Raw genomic sequence first — 18,970 nt, 5'->3', positions numbered from 1 at the left:
AATATACTATTAAAATTATTCTTGACAATTTCATTTTATTTTCATGTAATGTGATTCTATAATACGTTTTTTTATCAACCAAAAACCAATGGTACTACAAAAATAACGAGTCTTCTTCGAATAGCCCGCTGATTGAACATAAAAGAGAGCCAAAGCATTGCACGATCTAAATTATTAATTGGGTAAAATAAAAAATAAAATTTTCACCTAGGAGTGGGACTTATCTGAAACTTATATCGTATTATAAATTTAGAATATATTTTTATAGTTCAAAACCTAGTAAACTTTGTTGATTTAACAGTTTTAAATGTTATTCATTAACATTTTATTCTTCTATGATTTTGAATTACAGTTATTATTCTTCATGGAATATGTAAAATATTTGAAATCAAAATTCTTGTTGTTAAACTGTCATAATTATTTGATTTTTTGCAGTTTTGGTAATTTTCATGTTCTAGCAATTCGAAAATGACAACATATGGACATCTTCCGGATTGGCATCCATCTTTTTCTTAGTCGTCTCCACTTGTCCTGGTCTTCAAGTTCAGTATACTTCCTTGAGTCGCGAAAATGCTATCAGCACGTTTGGTCTCGTCGGTTGCGCGCCAGCTGCCTAAAAATGTCCCAAAGGTAAGCATTTAGGTGTTACAAAGTAATATTTGGTAGTATGGTAGAAACTTTGGTGTTTTATATTCTGAAACTCGTTCGATTTCTCGGCTTGAATAAGAAAGAGGCTTACCGGCCGGTTCGTGATAGCCGCCATCTTGTACGAACGTAGTCAGTAATTATTATTTTCGATGTACATCGAATTCTCAATTTTACACCTGTAAATTCATCAGTACAAGGAGCAATAGTTAATCTAATTAAATTGAATCTTCAAGGGTCCATGCCCAAATGATTTGTCAGTACTTCTTTTCTACTTAACATTTTGGGATTACCTTCAATAGACCTATTGTGTCATCAGTAGTTACCATTTGAATCTCTTGAAAATTACTGCTTGGCTGCATGAAGCTATATCTGAAAAAGTTTGTGTTGTCTTCTATTTTGGCTAATGTATACTTTTGAATGATTGCTAGGTGGCACGCAGGTCCTTACCAGCAATCCAGACTGCTGTTCGTCAACTGCATGTAACACCAACAACCAAGGCTGCTGAGATCTCTTCTATCTTGGAAGAGCGTATTTTAGGAGCGGCTCCCAAGGTGAACTTTTTTCTGTGATAGACTCACTGAATTTGAAGTAACATTTCTTTTTAGGAAAACTTGGAAGAAACCGGACGCGTTCTCAGCATTGGTGATGGTATCGCTCGCGTTTATGGACTCAAGAACATTCAGGCTGAGGAGATGGTGGAATTCTCCTCTGGTCTCAAGGTGAGGGAAATTACCAAGTTAGAGTAAACTTCTACCACTTAGGCTGCAAACAAATTAATTTATTTCCCTAATTTTGTATTTCCCTAATTTTGTCTTAGGGAATGGCTCTTAACTTGGAGCCTGATAATGTTGGTGTCGTCGTATTCGGTAACGACAAGCTGATCAAGGAAGGAGACATTGTCAAACGAACAGGAGCTATCGTCGATGTTCCCATTGGCGCAGAACTTCTTGGTCGAGTCGTTGATGCCTTGGGTAATCCCATTGATGGCAAAGGCTCGCTGGCTGGAGCGAAACGGTACTTGCGTTCTATGTTAAGAGCCATAACCTAGTTTAACGTATTCTTTCCAGCGCCCGTGTGGGTGTCAAAGCTCCTGGTATCATCCCACGTATCTCTGTACGCGAACCTATGCAGACTGGTATCAAAGCCGTCGATTCTCTCGTTCCCATCGGCCGTGGACAGCGAGAGTTGATCATCGGTGATCGACAGACTGGGTAAACTGAATTTTAGCTTTTTGTCCCATCACAATTGCGAGGATGAAAATTAGAATTATGAAGCATTGCTTTTGATTTTAATAAAAGAAAGGGATTTCTGGTACTGATAAAAAAAAATTTTGAAACCTAAGTTTTGCTTAAGTCCAAATTTATGAGCCAGATGTTATTTTTCAGCAAAACTGCTATTGCCATCGATGCTATCATCAATCAGAAACGTTTCAACGATGGTGCTGATGAGAAGAAGAAACTTTACTGTATCTACGTTGCTATCGGTCAAAAGCGATCCACAGTCGCTCAGATTGTGAAACGCCTGACTGATTCTGATGCCATGAAGTATACCATTGTCGTGGCTGCCACTGCTTCAGATGCTGCTCCACTCCAATTTTTGGCACCCTATTCCGGATGCGCCATGGGTAGGTGAAAATTTTTCGGGAATATGGTGGATTCTAAATTTGCAATCAAATATATAGGTGAATATTTCCGTGACAACGGCAAGCACGCTTTGATCATCTATGACGATTTGTCTAAGCAAGCCGTTGCTTATCGTCAAATGTCCCTGTTGTTGCGTCGTCCTCCCGGTCGTGAGGCCTATCCTGGTGATGTCTTCTACTTGCACTCCCGTTTGCTCGAGCGTGCCGCTAAGATGAACGAAGTGCATGGCGGCGGTTCCCTGACTGCGTTGCCAGTTATTGAGACACAGGTGTGTAAAAGACGAAAGAGTCTCGATGCCAAGATGAACTGATGACATCCAAATGTGCTGCATATCCCATGAGCAGTCATACCTCTAAGAAGACCTGACTACAACACGTTACTTAAACGTTGTGGTTATGATGTCTGGAATCTGATTACGTTATTTTAATTTCTTTAGGCTGGTGACGTGTCTGCGTACATCCCGACAAACGTTATTTCCATTACTGACGGTCAGATCTTCTTGGAAACTGAGTTGTTTTACAAAGGTATTCGACCGGCCATTAACGTCGGTCTTTCCGTGTCCCGCGTCGGATCGGCTGCCCAGACCCGTGCCATGAAGCAGGTTGCCGGCTCCATGAAGCTTGAGCTTGCGCAGTACCGCGAGGTTGCTGCTTTTGCCCAGTTCGGTTCTGACTTGGATGCATCCACCCAGCAACTGCTTAGCCGTGGTGTGCGTTTAACTGAGCTGCTCAAACAAGGACAATATGGTAAATCCGTAGCTGAAGTAGTCACATACAAAAGTTGAACAAATTAGTGATGAAAAAGAGTTACCGTTTGATTATCATGAAAACAAAATCATAAGCTGCATATTATCTGAACCTTCTACAATTCCTGTTCACGTAATTTGCGCTCTTGCTCTGGTTCTCACTGTTTCGTTTGTTTGTAGTTCCCATGGCTATTGAAGAGCAGGTCCCTGTCATCTACTGTGGTGTGCGAGGATACTTGGACAAACTTGACCCATCCAAGATCACTGCCTTCGAAAAGGAGTTCTTGCAGCACATCAAGACATCTCATGCTGATGTTTTGTCCTCGATCGCGAAAGACGGAAAGATTACCGATGAGACAGATGCCAAGCTGAAGAAGATCGTCACCGAATTTTTAGCCACTTTCCAAGCTTAAAAGGGAGAAACAGCGACCCATTAACAAAACATTGGGTTTAGTAACAGAAAAACGAGGTTATCGTCATCAACACCCAATTACGTGTACATTTTTTTCCCTCATTTTTGTAGTGCACTGATAGAACTCGACCCGAGTCGAGGAAAACGTGTATGTAAAAGAGAAAACAATTAAAGTCATCAAAATATTGATGATATAAATGGTTATTAATAGTTCTATCAGGTGATTGAATTGATAAAAAAAAAATAAAGAACAATTGTCCTTCGGTTTTCGAAGAATTATTGAGAGGACACGGTTGCAACAAATAGAAGCGTATTTACTCCCGATTCGTCTTTCATTTTTTACGGTTATATTGTTTTACGAGTTAACACGTATAATTCAGCTGGCAGGTGTAACCACGTGAATGTATCCAATATAGCGTGAGAAGTCATCTGGCCTAGTTTTTCATGAATGTAGAGGAAAATATCGTGTAACATTTCCGGGGCTGGTGTCGTGTGCTTCACCGACACCAGCCCCCCATTCCAAATAGTGGGGGAACAATGTCGGGGGGTCCACTGTCCGCATGCCGCTAACAAATTTACGTTTCACATAAACTGAGGACGAAGCACATGCGGTAGGCGATATTAACTGTCTCGTGCATCACTTGCGGCATCGCTATTACGGCCAGTAATGCAATCTGACACATGGAGCCATTTACCAACAAATACGAAAGCCATGTCCCTCGACTCAATCTTCCAAACCTCATCAAAGCCGACGATGTTATGTGACTCAGTAATCCCAGTAACCGAAGATGCTGCAAGCCACTTCATTTTGTGTCCAGAGTATTGGCAAGATCCTAAGAAGGTAATCTTACGAATTAGTTTCCTTAGCCACATGTTGAAATCAGTTTTTTTCTAGTTAGGTCAATGACACTGATGTATGCGGATATCCTTAAGTACGGGAAGTCTTTGAAGAGACTGGAGAATCCTATCTTATTTACAAACAGTAGTCTGAAGCGTAACTAGGAAAGAAGAAATCCAAATGGAAAAAGTACGGCAGTGGCTTGAAGTTGATGATTTATTCTCTAATGAACGACAGAATTTGACTGCCGTGACTCAGCGAACTGGATTTTTACGAGTTAGACTTCAGTCAACTTCCAACCATGAATTGATACAGCAGTAATACTCCGGACACACTGCTGAAAGACCACACACACGGCAGAAACCGGCGAGATCATTGCAGCCAATAAAAACGCCTTTAAAAAACAATCACATGTGTACATATACTATTTCCCTAGTTATTTGCTGTTTTATACGACTGCCCATTGATTTTCTGGTGTCATTTGTCCCATGTCTTTGAAGTTGAGCAATTCCTTTTACAACTCGCGTTGGTTGTAAATTAGGATAACAGATGGCGTGAGTGTGCCTCTGTCAGTGTGACAGTGAAACCTATGTTCGAATATTTGTGAACTATGTTACATTCCAGTGATAAGTTTGATAAAATTAAATGATGTGATTTCAATTATTGAGAGTTTTTCATTCTTTCCTGTGTTTTTGGAGTGAGAAAAATCAAGTGGATTATTTTGTGTGCAACGGGTAAACTTGTGATCAGCAATGCCAGGCTGGCATTGCCAGCTGCCAGATCCAAACTATTACTTTTACATTCCCATCATGCTATTCTATTGCACGTTGAGAGGTATTAGACATAAATTTCAGAACTCAAAATCTAATAGCTATCATTCTGCTTTTCAGAAGTAGTTGGTGAAATCTAAATAGCAAAAGATACTAACCGTGAGAAAAAGTTAGAAATTACACAAACTATATCAGTTGGAATATAATCATGACAATAACATCATTTTGCTACTCTTCACTCATTCATCATATCCTGTCAGTTTTGATCTGAAATGTCCACCACATATTGTGTTGCAAACCATTAACCATAACAATTTCAACAATCTTCTCGTCATTTCTACTTACCCTACTAAGTGGCAGGATTTTGAATTAGTGGGTGTGGTATTAGACTTATATTTTTGCAATCAGAATTGAATTGGCATGTTTGTGCTTTTATTTCTAGCTGATGTATCAAAAATGAAAAAAATGCTGCCCTCGAAGGAAGATCACCAGCAATGCAAAATCAATGGATTGGAATACCTGATATCATTCTATAATCTTTGCCCACTCATCATCTCATGTAAGTTTCAATCCAGTAACAGCAGACAGTTCCTCTTTATTGTGTAGTAAACGGTTAGCAAACAATCTTTTCGCAGCCTCCTTTTATTTCTACCTTAACAGCCACCACATGTCTTCGCCTCGCCCGTCGCCCAGTCTTGGCTTCACCCGTCGCCACATCTTCGCTTCGCCCCGTCTTCGCTCCGTCCGTCGTCCCGTCTTCGCTTCGTCCGTCGCCCCGTCTTCGCTTCGTCCGTCGCCCCGTCTTCGCTTTTCGCATCGCATCGCCTCGTCTTTGTGGTATCGTTGTATTTTGTAAAATGTAATTGTGTAGTGTTAATTAATCCGTTGGCTGCCACCCACTTTGATCCCCTTTTTTTAAAGCTTGTTAGGGTCCGGCAGCGCTGTTCTGCCCAATGGTCTATATGCCATGGGTGGGACAGTTGCACAAGCCGTGTGGCTCAAAGTCGATCGTCGAGGCAATGCACCAGTAGGGACTTCCCTCTTGTCGATGTGGTGATGGTTGCCTGGGGTGTGCATTCCCATAATGGCTTTCATCATCATATCAGCCCAGACTTGTCTTCGGACAAGTCCCCCTTGGTCGCTATCCTTTCGATAGCGATGTAGCTAATGTAGATTTAGTGGCGTGGCAGCCAACGGGTTAGTTTTATTTATGTATGTTTTGTATTGTGTTTTATTGTAAAATGTAAAAGTTTGTGGTGGATTTGTGGGTGGATGGTGGGACAATAAATACTTTTACAGATATTTCAGTTTTGAATTTATTTGCGTGAATACATGTAGGAACTTGGATGGGGATCGAACCCATGACCACCAGTACTTCAGTCCAATGCTTTACCATTAATCCAAGTTTAACATGCTGATGGAAGCATTTTCTTCCTTAATAACCTTGTTTGTAGTGCCTTAGTAGATATGCCAACAAATGTCGACAGCTTTTTAATAAGGCTCTAAGGGCATATTGATTAAGAGCTTGACTGGCAATCTAAATGTCTGAGGTTCGATTCCCAGCTAGGGCGGGCAAGTTCTAAAAAATCTAAGAGTTTGAACGGATTGTCATTTAGTAACTCAGCAAGCGAGAAGATTCAAACGAATTATTTGAGAGCAAAGTACCAATATTTGCAACGAAAAAAATTTTGACAAAACACAATTTTTGTTTTTAATTTCTTTATTTTATTTTTGGTACAACATGGGTGTACAAAAAATTTAACTGAATTGAACCACCGGGGAGATTACCCGGTGCGTGGCTAAGAGAAGCCGGAAGAGGATAGAAGGATTCGGACAAGTTTTTACGTGAGCGATTAACCGTTAATTCGGATTTGTGGGTAGCCTCTTCGCCCTCCAATGATATCATAGAACTTGAGGACCCCCACGTCCCCTTTCCGGACAGCGCACTCACAACCTTTACTGCTGATCACAGTAGGGGCATGACCCCCTACGGGCTTATTACGAGTCAAGGGGAAACGGGGCCACAGAAAAGAAGGGAGCCCAGATATGCAATTCAATTTTTAAGAAATATATAAATACTATAGTGTGGAAGGAAATAAATTAATCTTGAAATTGCCGGTCGTCCTTCTAAACAGTATCATTTTTTTGATCTCCTGTCTCAACCAGGAACTTTTTCCACTCAAATATAATCTTTTATCTAGGTTGTAAAAAAAAAAAAAAAAAAAACACATATCAATGTAAAACAATCCTTGAAGCAAATTAAGAAACTTGTCTTACATAAATTCTAAGCTGGGCACATTTCTAAGTTAAAGTTTCCAACTAAACTGCAGATCCAATTACTGCATAACATAGACGGTCGATAACAGATCCTGAAAGAACTTCCTGAAGATTTAAAAAGATGTTCAGTTAAAAATTCTGAATATCTATCTGTCTGTAACAAATACCTTCCATGGGAATTTTTTAGTATAACGTCAATTAAAGGCTTCGCGAAGATCTAAATTTTGAATAAAAAAATAGGTTACAATTAAATGAACTGATTCCATAAAGTAAGAAGATTATGCAGCACACAATGCTACCTGCATCATTGAGTACATAATAACACATGTATGATACTTCAAAATCCATTTATAGAAGTAAATAATTTGGTTTTCAAAGAAGGAATCCATAATCCCATAAAACACTCACAACTTCAAATTGGAAGCTCATTCTGAAATGTAAATATATTAAACTCGTTATCTGCTTATGTGAAAGCAAAACAACATTAATGCAGATCTATTTTGTACATGTAAAAATAAACCTGAAAACCAGCTGTATATTAGAAATCATCAATTTCCAGAATCCTTTTTCCAGGATGATAAAATGTTAAGGCAAACCACGTTTTCTTTCTACTCAGAGTGTGCCTGTTGACAATTATCAGCTTTAACGAATCTTTGGAAAATTTCCAGTTCTAGAAATTCTGGAAAATAAAAGGGATTCTAATCCTTTTTCCAGGATGATAGAATGTCACACCTGGTTTTCCTAAAGTAGGGTAAAAATTCCCAAAAAATTATTCTAACAAAACTCAAACAACTGACATACCAAGAATTACCATGATGGTAATGAAGTAGTGTGAAAATACCATGTGGATAATAAAAGTGGAGAACAAAAACACAATTTCCAACAATAATGTTATCTCAGGGGTTGATGTATTTATGAAGCACACTGTAAGGGTGTTGATAGTGTGCGTACCTGGAGAATGAAAACATTATGTGACAGAAAATTGAACTGAAAGAAATAACAGGCAAACACATTGTACCATTCAACACATGGTATAATAGGTTGAGAACCATATTAACCATACCATATCAACCTATTATACCATGATTCAGAGGATATCTGGTGATAATCCACCTTCAAACAACAATTGAGTGTACCTTGGAAATAATAGTAAAAAGAAGTCTCTCAGGTTAGCTCAAAAAAGTGGCAAATTTTAGTGTTGTAACCAAGAGAATGTTTAATATATTAATACAGAACACAAACTACATTCAGCAGACAACCAGTAACAAAAAAAAGACTTGTGGTTTGTGGATTGGGCATACGACGCGTCAAGGACGTTGCCGTGCGTCAGGGTTGACACCCTAGCGGTGTTGTAACAAAGCGCAACAGCCGCTTCGGTCCCAACCCTACTCAGCCGATAAAGGAGTGAAAAACATATATGAACCATATATTTCTGCTGCAGACGATCCACTAAACAAGCCATCTATTGATGATTGTAGATATCTAGTTTTACTGGTTAATTAAGCTCGACATTTAAAAACCGTTTTTGTACAAAAAATCGGCTTAGAAATTTGACTTGGAATTCAATAAAACTTTACCATGGAATCAGAAAAACCCAAAAAACTAATTTTTTAAAGGGCAGCACTTGTTTTTCGTTTTTCTTTAACAGGTGGTTTAACGAGAAAACCAACAACTTAATCGAAATCAACATTCAATTTGGATTATGCCGTGTGATTTTTGTCGAATTTCATGAGATGTCATTTTTCGCAGATTTTGACAAAAGTGTGAAGGCTATACCATTCCCACTTTTCTATTTTTGGTCAAATTTCAACTTTCGCTTAAAATACGTGATTTCAATTCAGAATTGAATGATAATCACGGAAATCAAGTTTATTCTTCAATTGGCCTTAAAGTTTTTTTTTTTTAACTTTACGTAAACAAAAAAATATAAAGTTGGGCTGGTAACAGTACTTTATTTTCGTTTATTTTTAAATTGGCTAATTTAACGAGGAAACCACTTAGTTAATCGAAATTGGCGGTCAATTTTGATTATACCATGATCATACTGTGCGACATGTAGTGCGACAGGCAGTTTCGCAAGAATCCCTATAGGGACGATCGAATGATGTTGATGTTAGCCATTGCCTTCAATGATCGACATACTTAGTTCTGTGTAAGTTGATGCGGTGCTGGAATTGGCTATTTGTACTAACGATTAAGATAAGAGTGATGGATACGTTGGGGATCACTGGATCGCAAAAAAATTGTGTAATAACTAATAATTATTTCCGTAAAAATGGAGAAACGGACCATAATTTCCGTAAAAATAAGTTACACACACGTAGAAACAACGGAATTAACGAAACACTAACATAAAACACAACGACCTAAGGTAAATGGAATAGAAATTACTCATACACGACCTTTCATATTGAGTCGTTTGCTACGCGACACAGGAAGACTAAAAGTAAGTTCACGGCCCGATTTCCTCCAGTGTGATTTTTTATCTAGACGGAAGCAATCATTTTAAAAATGTTAGACCCGAAATTCGGGTCAGCCGGCTAAATTGCTCTGCTATTTCTCACCGTTTAGCCTAATATACGGGAACAAGATAAAATACTTAGTGCTATTCAACACGATACTAATGTTTAAGCTCCTAATTGAATTGTGGTAAAACGTCTAAAAGATTAATACAGAACCGCTGCGAAAATGTCGACATCTATGCGGAAAAATCTCAGAAAAAAGTGGTCTAAGTGAAACATGCAGTTTTGCAAGAATCCTTGTCGCGATATTAATAAATTATGATTGAGAGTCCAATAAACTGAAAACCGGGCAACCCAGCCAATCCATATTAAAATTCAAAATGTTCCCCAAACCGGGTGATAAATAGTTTCAACGGAAATTTTTGTTTATTGAACAACGAAAAAACTAATTTATTTATTTGTTGAAGCTGCTAAACCGTGACATTAATAAGATGGTCAATGCCATTCCCGAACCAATTCCGGACATATTTAAGGACAGGCTCCTGCAAACAGAATAGATAATTAGCTCCACCACAAAACCCCAAGACAAAACCAACAAGAAATTATCAGGTAATATACAGCCAAAATTTCAATTTTCATAACAATCAAACGGTAACTCTTTATCATCATCTTTTTTATACCGTCACATATTGTCACATAATTACCTTCAGTCTGCAGTTCGAAAATAGAATCCTCTGGCAAACCCAACCTAAATCAGAAACACGACATTATCACTTGTATCACAATCGCTCGGATAGACCCACAATATTATTAGGTCTGCTTAGATGTAGACCGATCAAGGTGAACACAACACAAAATTATCACACAACATGAATAAAACAGGAAAAAACAAATTACCTAGCATCTCCCAATCGTTAGGTAGAAGACCATCTTCCTTCAGAAGGAACCCCAACGGCGGTAATAAAGCCCCTTACCTAAAGATCCACATTTTAATCAAATGGCTTTCTTGCTAAGAATATCTGTTACACACTGAGGTATTCAGTACCAGGAATCCATTGCTTAAATTTTAATCAAGAACAAAGCATCATAAGCAACATTTCTCATCATTGGAAACTAGCACACCAAAGGGAATTCAACCTACCCACAAACGTTGCAACAGGCTAAATCGAACACCACCGGTTGTAGCACGAACCAGACGAGCCTGTAGGACAGTTCACCTACATGATATACACTGATCACTTGCGAGAATGAATGAGAACAACTCTAGTCTACTGTAAATAGTCAGGTCTTCTTAGAGGTAGACTGCTCATGGTTAATGCAGCACAAATTATTGTCATCATAAAACAAAAAAAAATATAAATGGATGAAAAGCATACCATGTAACCTCCACGTAAAGAACAGAAGTCCATCCACATTGTGACACCCAATGGTCAATACCTAGAACTCTTCACATGTACAGCTTCATCTAGAAATTAACATTAACTATTAGAATTCACATCCTTTTACCCCAGAAAGCTTTACACACAAAATAGCTTCAGTACCAGGAATCCATTGCTTAAATTTAATCATAGACAATGTTGACTAATAAGCAAATATTCTCATCATTGCAGAACATAGACACAACAATTAATTCCAACTTACCCAGGCTAATGTTTCAAGGGAAGATCTGAAAGCAGTTTTCCAGCATCAAATGCACCTTCAAATACCTTCCACACTGGCCTTTCCATGAAAGCACCTAAATTCTAAAGAAAAACAAGAATTCAAATTTTGTTATCAGTTCACCAATACTACTTAGTAAATCCATAGACATTTTGCTAATATTAATAATACAAAATTTGCAGCCAATGAACATGTTTTATGAGAACCAAGTGGTAACTCCTATTGTCATCATAAAATAAAGCTTGTTCCGGCTACAATAAGATAGCATAGACTGCAAGGATTTCCAGATACAATCCATGGCGCTTACAACGACGAATATGATTCTGGCTTTTCGACAAAAATACAACTCAATTTATGCAGAAATACATACTTACTCACTTTATTTAATTCGCTCAACTGAGATCCAAACTGAACTGCTACATGATAGCTGCTTAGCATCAAATCGAAGTGAAGGAACAATGTCGATCTTGCCCCTTTTATGTAGAAGACCATGCTCGAAACAATGGAGTCGAGACCGCGTCAGCGGCGTCACCGAAATACCGGTTGCAACAGGGTTGTCGTTTTTTGTATCGATCAGAGAGTCCATGACATGAATACATAATTCTACGCGAATCACGAATCATGAGTTCACGCACAAATAATACTGAAGATTGAAAATTTTTTTATAAAAGTAGTATACAAATTCTTATTAGGAATCAATCAGCGAGTGAGCAATTAATTTACTGCTAGTTCACCCAAAGTTAACCCGTTAATTTAGCAATCAGTTAATTTCTAGAAAATTTTTCATCGGTTAACGATAGTTAATGGGATGAAATGAAAACGAGAAAATTCGTTAAATTTTGAGACATTTTTAATTTATTCAATGCTAAACACCTTTCAAACCAAAAATATTTTCCGTTTTACAAATGACTAGCTACATTTAGAGCTAAATCTCTGATAGGGATCTTGTCTAGATGACTGACATGACCATCTACCACTTAAAGAAAAGTGGTTTTGAAATCTAGGTTCTGTAACGTGGATATTGGCTAACACATCACTCAGAACATTACAAAACTAATGTTAAAACAAACAAGGACCAATGTATTCTATCAGGGTCTTTATCAGATCTCCAACTTTATCTTTGACGCCAACGCGAGAGCCAATAGCTTTTATAATCTGGTGTTCCCTAGATAATTAGTCTAGTGCATCTGATAAAGTAAGGTGGTCGCCATGTATTCTCCGAGTTGGATGCTCTGGGCAGTTTGCTACGTTTTGATTGTTTGTATTACTTCTACGCAAGGAAATGCCCATGACCCATGTCTTTCGCCAACGACGTGTGGTGAGTGCATCCGCGTACCGAATTGTGTTTGGTGTTCCCATGCGGTACGTATTCATATTATGATCGATTTCCAACAGCATTTCATTTAGTAACATCGGTCATAGACGATGTCAGTCCAAAGCAACGATAGTCGTCGATGCCAATTGAGAGACTTAATGACGTACTGTCCGCTCGAGTCGCTGATTGATCCCATTCCGGTAGAGAAAATTCTTGTTGACATTCCAGTGACTAGATCACTCCGCATGGATGAACCTACTCAACTTCACCCGCAACGAGTTTCTGTCACCAATCTACGTCAAGGTATAGTTCGTTTAAATTCACATTTTGCCAACCGATAATTACAACATATTGCACGTTGTAAAAGCAACAGGTCTTGTCTTCAATATTTCGATGCAATTCAAAGTTGTGAAAAATTACCCAGCTGACTTGTACTACTTGATGGATGTATCACATTCCATGCTTGACGACAAGAAAAACTTAGTACGATTGGCAGGATCACTGGTGGAAACTAGTAAATGAACGATAACCTTTACGACGCATTTTTATAACGATTGATATCATTTTTAACATTCATTTAGTGCGAAATATTACAACAGCGTTCAAAATGGGATTCGGCTCATTTATTGATAAAAATGGTAAGACTTTTCTCGTTAATCCATCTGGCAATAGTTCACAACTAAACCAATTTTCTTGTATTCCAGTTATCCCGTTTGTTGAAAAGTGAGAAATGCCTTTTCACGTTTACTGTGTCACTTGACCATTTTACGTTTTTAAATTGTGACATAATTTGAAATTCTTTTATAATTGTCTCACCTCGTCAAGAACTACTGCGAGCTGTGGCCCAAGATCTCTTCCTGAAATCGGATGTTCTGTAACCTATTCGTTTAAACACGAATTGTCGATGAGCGCCGATGTCAACGAATTCACCGTATGTGACTATAACTGCTAGTTAAATCAGCACAGCTAAAACATTCGTTTTATTCTCTTGATTCGCCACGTGTTTACTGTCGTTAGGAAACTGTAAATTCAACAAGTATTGTGACAACTTTCGACGTACCAGAAGGAGGTTTTGATGCCCTTCTTCAGGCCATGGTGTGCAAAGATCAAATTGGCTGGAGGGAAAGATCTCGACGCTTGATTGTGTTTGCGACAGATGCACATTCTCATCTCGCTGGAAACGGAAGGGTATTACCTCAAGATAAATTATTATTAGTTTTATTTTACGTTACAAAAATGAACGGTAATGCAGTTAGGAGGCATTATCAAGCCCAACGATGGCTTGTGTCATCTTGATCCAGTAAATGACACGTATGTAGAAGACCTAAATCAGGATTATCCATCGCTTGGTCAAATCAGCCGGTTTGCGAAGGACAACGACATGAATATTATCTTTGCTGTGACAAACGATGTTGCATTCAGTTATCAGGAGTTTAGCAAGTTTGTTTCCGGTTCTTCTGTTGCTATTCTTGGCCCAGATTCAGCAAATATTGTGGATCTGGTTCGCGAAACGTACGAGGTATCATGGAATCTATGCCTAATTAATAAGGCGAGTCTGTGTTCTAAATATGTTGGCGTTTCGTAAATTCATAGAAAATTTCCTCGTCAGTTGAAATGACTGACACAGCAGGCCCAGAAGTGAAAGTGCGTTATTATACAGCTTGCACCGGAACCTTGGTACAGGAAAATAACAAATGCGAAGGCCTAAAAGTTGGAGATATTGTTAACTTTACAATAAGTATAGAAGTATGACAATATGTTTTTTATTTTTCCTTGATTTTAAATATTCTCAGGGCTTACCATTTTCTTTTTTAGGCAATCGAATGCCCGGCAAACGTATCTGCCCGTAAACCAATCATACAAATCAAACCAGTTGGCGTGAACGAAGTTCTGACATTGGACCTCGAAATCGTGTGCGATTGTGCTTGTGAGAAACCCGGTGAACCCGTGAGTTAAAGGACCATTTCAGTATTCTTTCTTAATGTCCTGAAAACGGAAGTACTTGCTTTTAGCCGTTATCTTGCATTGGCTTAAAAGCAGGCTAGGTATGCTATTACTCACTATCTACGTATACAAATTTGACGTTCTAGGGTTTCGGAGCAAACGCGACCCAATGTAATTCAGTAGGTGACTTGAAATGTGGCGTATGCGATTGCGACAGCTTACACAGCGGAAGTAATTGCGAAGTAAGTAAATAATTATTGAAGTTTCACAGGATCGGATAATCAGCGAATAATCGTCGTTTCAAACAGTGTTCAGCAGACGTAAATATTGCTGATTTGGAAACGAATTGTAAACCTGACAACTCGACAAATGTCCTTTGTAGCGACCGGGGCGACTGGTATTTAACAATTTTCTATTACAAGGAACCCCCAAAAAACAAAGCAAACTTATACTTTAGTTTAATAAAATCTACACAAATCTATCATTTGCAGCTTTTGCGGCGTTTGCGAATGTCAAAAACGTCCTAATCCGATAGAGGTATGTACCCCTTACAATACAACACTGTGTACTTGTACAATTAATCAAAGTGTAACTAATGAACCAGGTCATTAGTGGGAAATATTGCGAGTGCGATAATTTTTCGTGCGATCGTCTTGACGGAAATCTTTGCTCCGGCCATGGTGATTGCAATTGCGGCCAATGTTTATGTAAGGCCTCACCTATTTCTTTACTATCATCACGTATAGCGTAAACGAGTTTCCATTTTAGGTTACGCCGGATGGCAAGGAAGTGACTGCAATTGCAGGACAACCAACGAAACTTGCATTCCTATTGGTAAGTTAAAGACGTAATAAACTATCCCGTGGAACTACTGCTGTATCATTTTCCTATGGTAAACAGGTGGCGGAGATGTGTGTTCGGGTAATGGTGTTTGCAATTGCGGCAGCTGCCAGTGTTCAGCTAACTCGAACGGAAGATATTGTGAAGATTGTCCGGTAAACACTGCCTTTTGGCTCTTTATTTTACACCAGTAAAAATGTAAAAAATTACGTTCTCTTTTTAAGTTTTGGGTTTGTTTTGCCTTGATAGACGTGTCCTAGTAGGTGCGATGAATTTACACCCTGCGTTCAATGTAAAGTCTTTGAGACCGGACCTTACTCGGCTGACAACGAAGCAGTTTGCAATAGCGAATGCACGTATTCCATCATTACGCAAGAAACGGTTCAAGGTAAAAATGATAAGACGTTAAAAAGGACGGTCGATGTAATTGGGGCTATTCGACTGTTGTAGTGGAGGAGACATCCGAAAGGGAATGTTCTTACGAGAACGAAGAAAAATGTTCGGTAAAATTCGTTTATGGTTTCGATTCGAATGGCGCTAGACAAGTCCGCGTCCAACAAGAACCTATTTGTCCTCCACCAATTCCTACACTGGCTATTGGATTAGGTAATGATGCGACATTAAAAGCAAATACGACAGCTTTTTACTTTGATTTTATCTTTCCTGGAATTGTTGTACAGGATTATTTGGAACTCTGATAGCACTTTTGTTGCTTGCTTTGCTAGGCTATCGCATCTTCACCTACGTTTACGATAAAAGGGAATATGCACGGTTTCTAAACGAGAAGAAAAATGCAAAATGGAATACCGTGAGTCTGTTATTTTCAAAAATGCAACGAACCAATGCTGTCTAATCTTTTTTGCTTGCAGGACAACAATCCTCTCTACGTTAACCCTACGGGAACGTTTAAAAATCCCACATACAAATTATAAATCGACCTATTTTTGCTAGCCTTCGAACATCGCAATTAATCACCGATATCACTGATCTGAAAAGGGATCAATTCAATATCAACAATAACGTAATCACTGTAATCCCACATGAACAACTTGGACTTCCTAGCATAGAAAACTACCACGTTTAGTCAAGCTAATGTATTTGAAGGAAATCAAAAGAGACTCTAGTTGTAACTAAAAGAATGTGCAAGTGCAACGAAATAAAATCAAAACAAAAACAAAGAGCCCAAATTTCTGTGTGTATAATATACATACAATTGTCAGTAAACAACTTCATTGTATATATATATATATATGTATAAGAAATGTGGTGGGAAAAATACCAAAAACAGGAGTAAAAGCTTTCAAAACCAATAAGTTTGGCAGAAAAATTGTCAACCAAATCAATAGATTGCGAAACAAATATGAACCGTTGCTGTTTCGATCTGACGATGGTGTTTAGTTAATACGATGCTAGACCTATTCACCAGTCATCATTTCCATGAATTCTAAATATTCAAAATGGAATGAGAAGAAGATAGCAAATTAACCCCGTGAAATAAAGTGCAGTAAAAGGTCAAATGTTTACCGTCAAAATCGATGGTTCCAGAGCCGTCCTCGTCGATCTCGGCGATGATTCCGTCCAAATCGTCGGGCGTCAACTTGTCATCGAGTTCGTGAAGAATTTCCCGCAGTACGGAAGTGGTAATGTATCCGTTGCCTGTTTAACATAATTTGGGAACAAGGGCGTTGAGTACAAGTTTAGCAACATAAGGACTCTCTTAACTAGCAATTATGTTCCTACCTTCTTTGTCGTAAAGACGGAAAGCTTCTTTCAACTCGTTTTGCATCTCTTCGGCATCTTCTTCGACGAGAAATTGGGCTGCCAACGTCACAAACTCGGAAAATTCCAATTCTCCGGAGCCTAACATAAAAAAAAAACAAACATAAAATGGATATAAAAATCTATAATTCCACCATGAAAGCGCATGTTCCGTTGTCTTTTTACGTACCGTCAGCATCGACTTCGGCGATGATTGCCCTCAGCATACGATCGTCGACGCGGTGTCCCATGACGATGAAAATCGTTCGCACCATAGACGAAGGGATGCTGCCCTTCTTGTTGTGATCGAAGCTATCGAACACCTTTCGCAGCACTTAGGAAAACCAAAGGTACGCAAAATATGATTACATCACATCGAATATGTTATATGAATGTTAACTTACTGGCCAGTTGTTCCTTGTCGAGATCTTCCTGTTGTACCAGAAACGAGAAAAATACATTACATCCATGCGTCAAAAAAGTGGTTCATTGCACTGTGACACAATTTCAATTACATTTCGCCTACCATGGTAAGAATTAGTTTGATGGGACACTAAAGTACAAACGGAGCTAGTCGGAGGAGTCGACGACGGGGACAACGGATGCTAGACGACTGGTCAGAGAAGAGGAGGAACCTCTGGAAGGACGGAGGTTTCTCCCAGTTCAACCTGGAAGTCTATTGAGGAGCACATCCATTCATCCAGTGAAGGCATCTAAAATTAGCAACAGCTCCTCGATGCGCTTATATTGCCGTTTTCACCCCAAGAAAGTGGAGACTGTTGGCCGTCCGTTGGGCTTCCCCATCACGGCAAAAGCTGTACAGAACTGCGTGAAGGAGGCACGTTAAGAAACCCTTCCCTCCTGATCCTAACGGAGTTGCAAACAACTGTAAAAGCCCGGCGATCCCTCCACCGAGTACGACCCACTTCGGCAATTAATTCTCAACAAACAGCTGGTCAACCAACACGTTCCAGTTTTTCCAAAGAAAATTCATCACAGAAGGTGTTAGTGACGCAGACAATTTCCTCTTTTTCCGGCATCACCTGTCAGAATGTCATCAAGATCAAATTACATATTCGTCGGCCTTACATTTTCACACGTCTATCTTTAAAGGAATGTCTTTCCAATTGGCTCCGATCCTAAAATCATTTTCTTTTGCTAATGAGAGGCGGATCGACTGACATGTTGTATCTTTGCTTCGATAATGACGACGATTTCATTCGCTAACACAAAAAGAGACATTAATTCCAGTACGTTGTGTTCTATTGCGCATCAGTCAGCATGACACCAACTGTCAATTTCGGGACGTCATCACGAGAGCGCCTTCGTTCGAACCATTAAAGTACAGACGTTTCAACGCAGGATATTTTCTACTGTGGGAGCCGAAGGACGACGAACGAGTTGCAGCTGTTTGCCTTTAACTCTCTGCCGTCAATTTTTTGTTTGTTTTTTAACTTTGGATGGGGCGATAGAGACGAGGGAGGTAGCGTGAAAACACAATCTCTGTATACAAAAAGGGCGTAAGATAGAGACAGCAACTGGTGCTACCAAAGGGGAATACCGGACGGTCGAAAGCTTTTACGTTCAAAAAGAGGAAAAAGAAGAAAAAAAAAAATCAACAGTTTACAAAAGTGACGGAAATAGAATCGAGAGTAGACT

The 18,970-nt window shown here is 39.0% G+C and overlaps 4 protein-coding genes and 2 long non-coding RNA genes across 11 annotated transcripts; 3 read left to right on the top strand and 3 right to left on the bottom strand.

Moving 5' to 3' along the window:
* Nucleotides 1-475: 475 nt before the first annotated feature.
* On the top strand, nt 476-3,635 carry LOC116934894 (ATP synthase subunit alpha, mitochondrial). The gene is made up of 9 exons (XM_032942322.2): nt 476-630; nt 1,077-1,199; nt 1,254-1,367; nt 1,466-1,662; nt 1,716-1,859; nt 2,034-2,272; nt 2,330-2,559; nt 2,728-3,037; nt 3,217-3,635. Exons 1-9 carry the CDS (start codon nt 571-573, stop codon nt 3,447-3,449), a joined length of 1,650 nt encoding a protein of 549 aa, XP_032798213.2. The 5' UTR covers nt 476-570; the 3' UTR covers nt 3,450-3,635.
* Nucleotides 3,636-3,785: 150 nt separating this feature from the next.
* Nucleotides 3,786-6,358, top strand: LOC116934893. Its single transcript, XM_045180113.1, has 4 exons — nt 3,786-4,289; nt 4,344-5,120; nt 5,499-5,615; nt 5,692-6,358. Exons 2-4 carry the CDS (start codon nt 5,039-5,041, stop codon nt 5,910-5,912), a joined length of 420 nt encoding a protein of 139 aa, XP_045036048.1. The 5' UTR covers nt 3,786-4,289; nt 4,344-5,038; the 3' UTR covers nt 5,913-6,358.
* An 846-nt stretch (nt 6,359-7,204) lies between these two features.
* Nucleotides 7,205-8,674, bottom strand: LOC116932237. Of its 5 annotated transcripts, none has more exons than XR_006652083.1 (7): nt 8,470-8,674; nt 8,135-8,284; nt 7,854-8,074; nt 7,633-7,763; nt 7,501-7,550; nt 7,334-7,438; nt 7,205-7,253 (listed from the first exon to the last, which is right to left on the bottom strand). It is a non-coding gene; the product is annotated as an uncharacterized LOC116932237 (long non-coding RNA). The 5 variants fall into 5 exon arrangements; XR_004399401.2 differs by having other exon boundaries at nt 7,840-8,074; nt 8,145-8,284; XR_004399399.2 differs by having other exon boundaries at nt 7,633-7,792; nt 8,145-8,284.
* Nucleotides 8,675-10,202: 1,528 nt separating this feature from the next.
* Nucleotides 10,203-11,992, bottom strand: LOC116934889. Of its 2 annotated transcripts, none has more exons than XR_004401025.2 (7): nt 11,833-11,992; nt 11,437-11,537; nt 11,172-11,260; nt 10,937-11,012; nt 10,693-10,769; nt 10,500-10,543; nt 10,203-10,337 (listed from the first exon to the last, which is right to left on the bottom strand). It is a non-coding gene; the product is annotated as an uncharacterized LOC116934889 (long non-coding RNA). The 2 variants fall into 2 exon arrangements; XR_006652080.1 differs by having other exon boundaries at nt 11,829-11,989.
* Nucleotides 11,993-12,295: 303 nt separating this feature from the next.
* LOC116934885 (integrin beta-PS) lies at nt 12,296-16,731 on the top strand. Its single transcript, XM_032942315.2, has 20 exons — nt 12,296-12,816; nt 12,877-13,072; nt 13,143-13,283; nt 13,351-13,407; nt 13,474-13,492; nt 13,595-13,700; nt 13,787-13,957; nt 14,022-14,288; nt 14,363-14,515; nt 14,585-14,716; nt 14,860-14,955; nt 15,022-15,110; nt 15,205-15,250; nt 15,318-15,420; nt 15,482-15,547; nt 15,614-15,708; nt 15,803-15,941; nt 16,004-16,159; nt 16,234-16,361; nt 16,423-16,731. Exons 1-20 carry the CDS (start codon nt 12,664-12,666, stop codon nt 16,483-16,485), a joined length of 2,376 nt encoding a protein of 791 aa, XP_032798206.2. The 5' UTR covers nt 12,296-12,663; the 3' UTR covers nt 16,486-16,731.
* A 4-nt stretch (nt 16,732-16,735) lies between these two features.
* Nucleotides 16,736-18,011, bottom strand: LOC116934888 (troponin C, isoallergen Bla g 6.0101). Its single transcript, XM_032942320.2, has 6 exons — nt 17,838-18,011; nt 17,716-17,743; nt 17,502-17,645; nt 17,294-17,413; nt 17,078-17,209; nt 16,736-16,997 (listed from the first exon to the last, which is right to left on the bottom strand). Exons 1-6 carry the CDS (start codon nt 17,838-17,840, stop codon nt 16,969-16,971), a joined length of 456 nt encoding a protein of 151 aa, XP_032798211.1. The 5' UTR covers nt 17,841-18,011; the 3' UTR covers nt 16,736-16,968.
* Between the last annotated feature and the right edge of the window lie 959 nt (nt 18,012-18,970).

The sequence above is a fragment of the Daphnia magna genome, linkage group LG10 (assembly GCF_020631705.1).
Source record: "Daphnia magna isolate NIES linkage group LG10, ASM2063170v1.1, whole genome shotgun sequence".
Lineage (NCBI taxonomy): Eukaryota > Metazoa > Arthropoda > Branchiopoda > Diplostraca > Daphniidae > Daphnia > Daphnia magna.
This window is presented reverse-complemented; position numbering and strand designations above follow the sequence as displayed.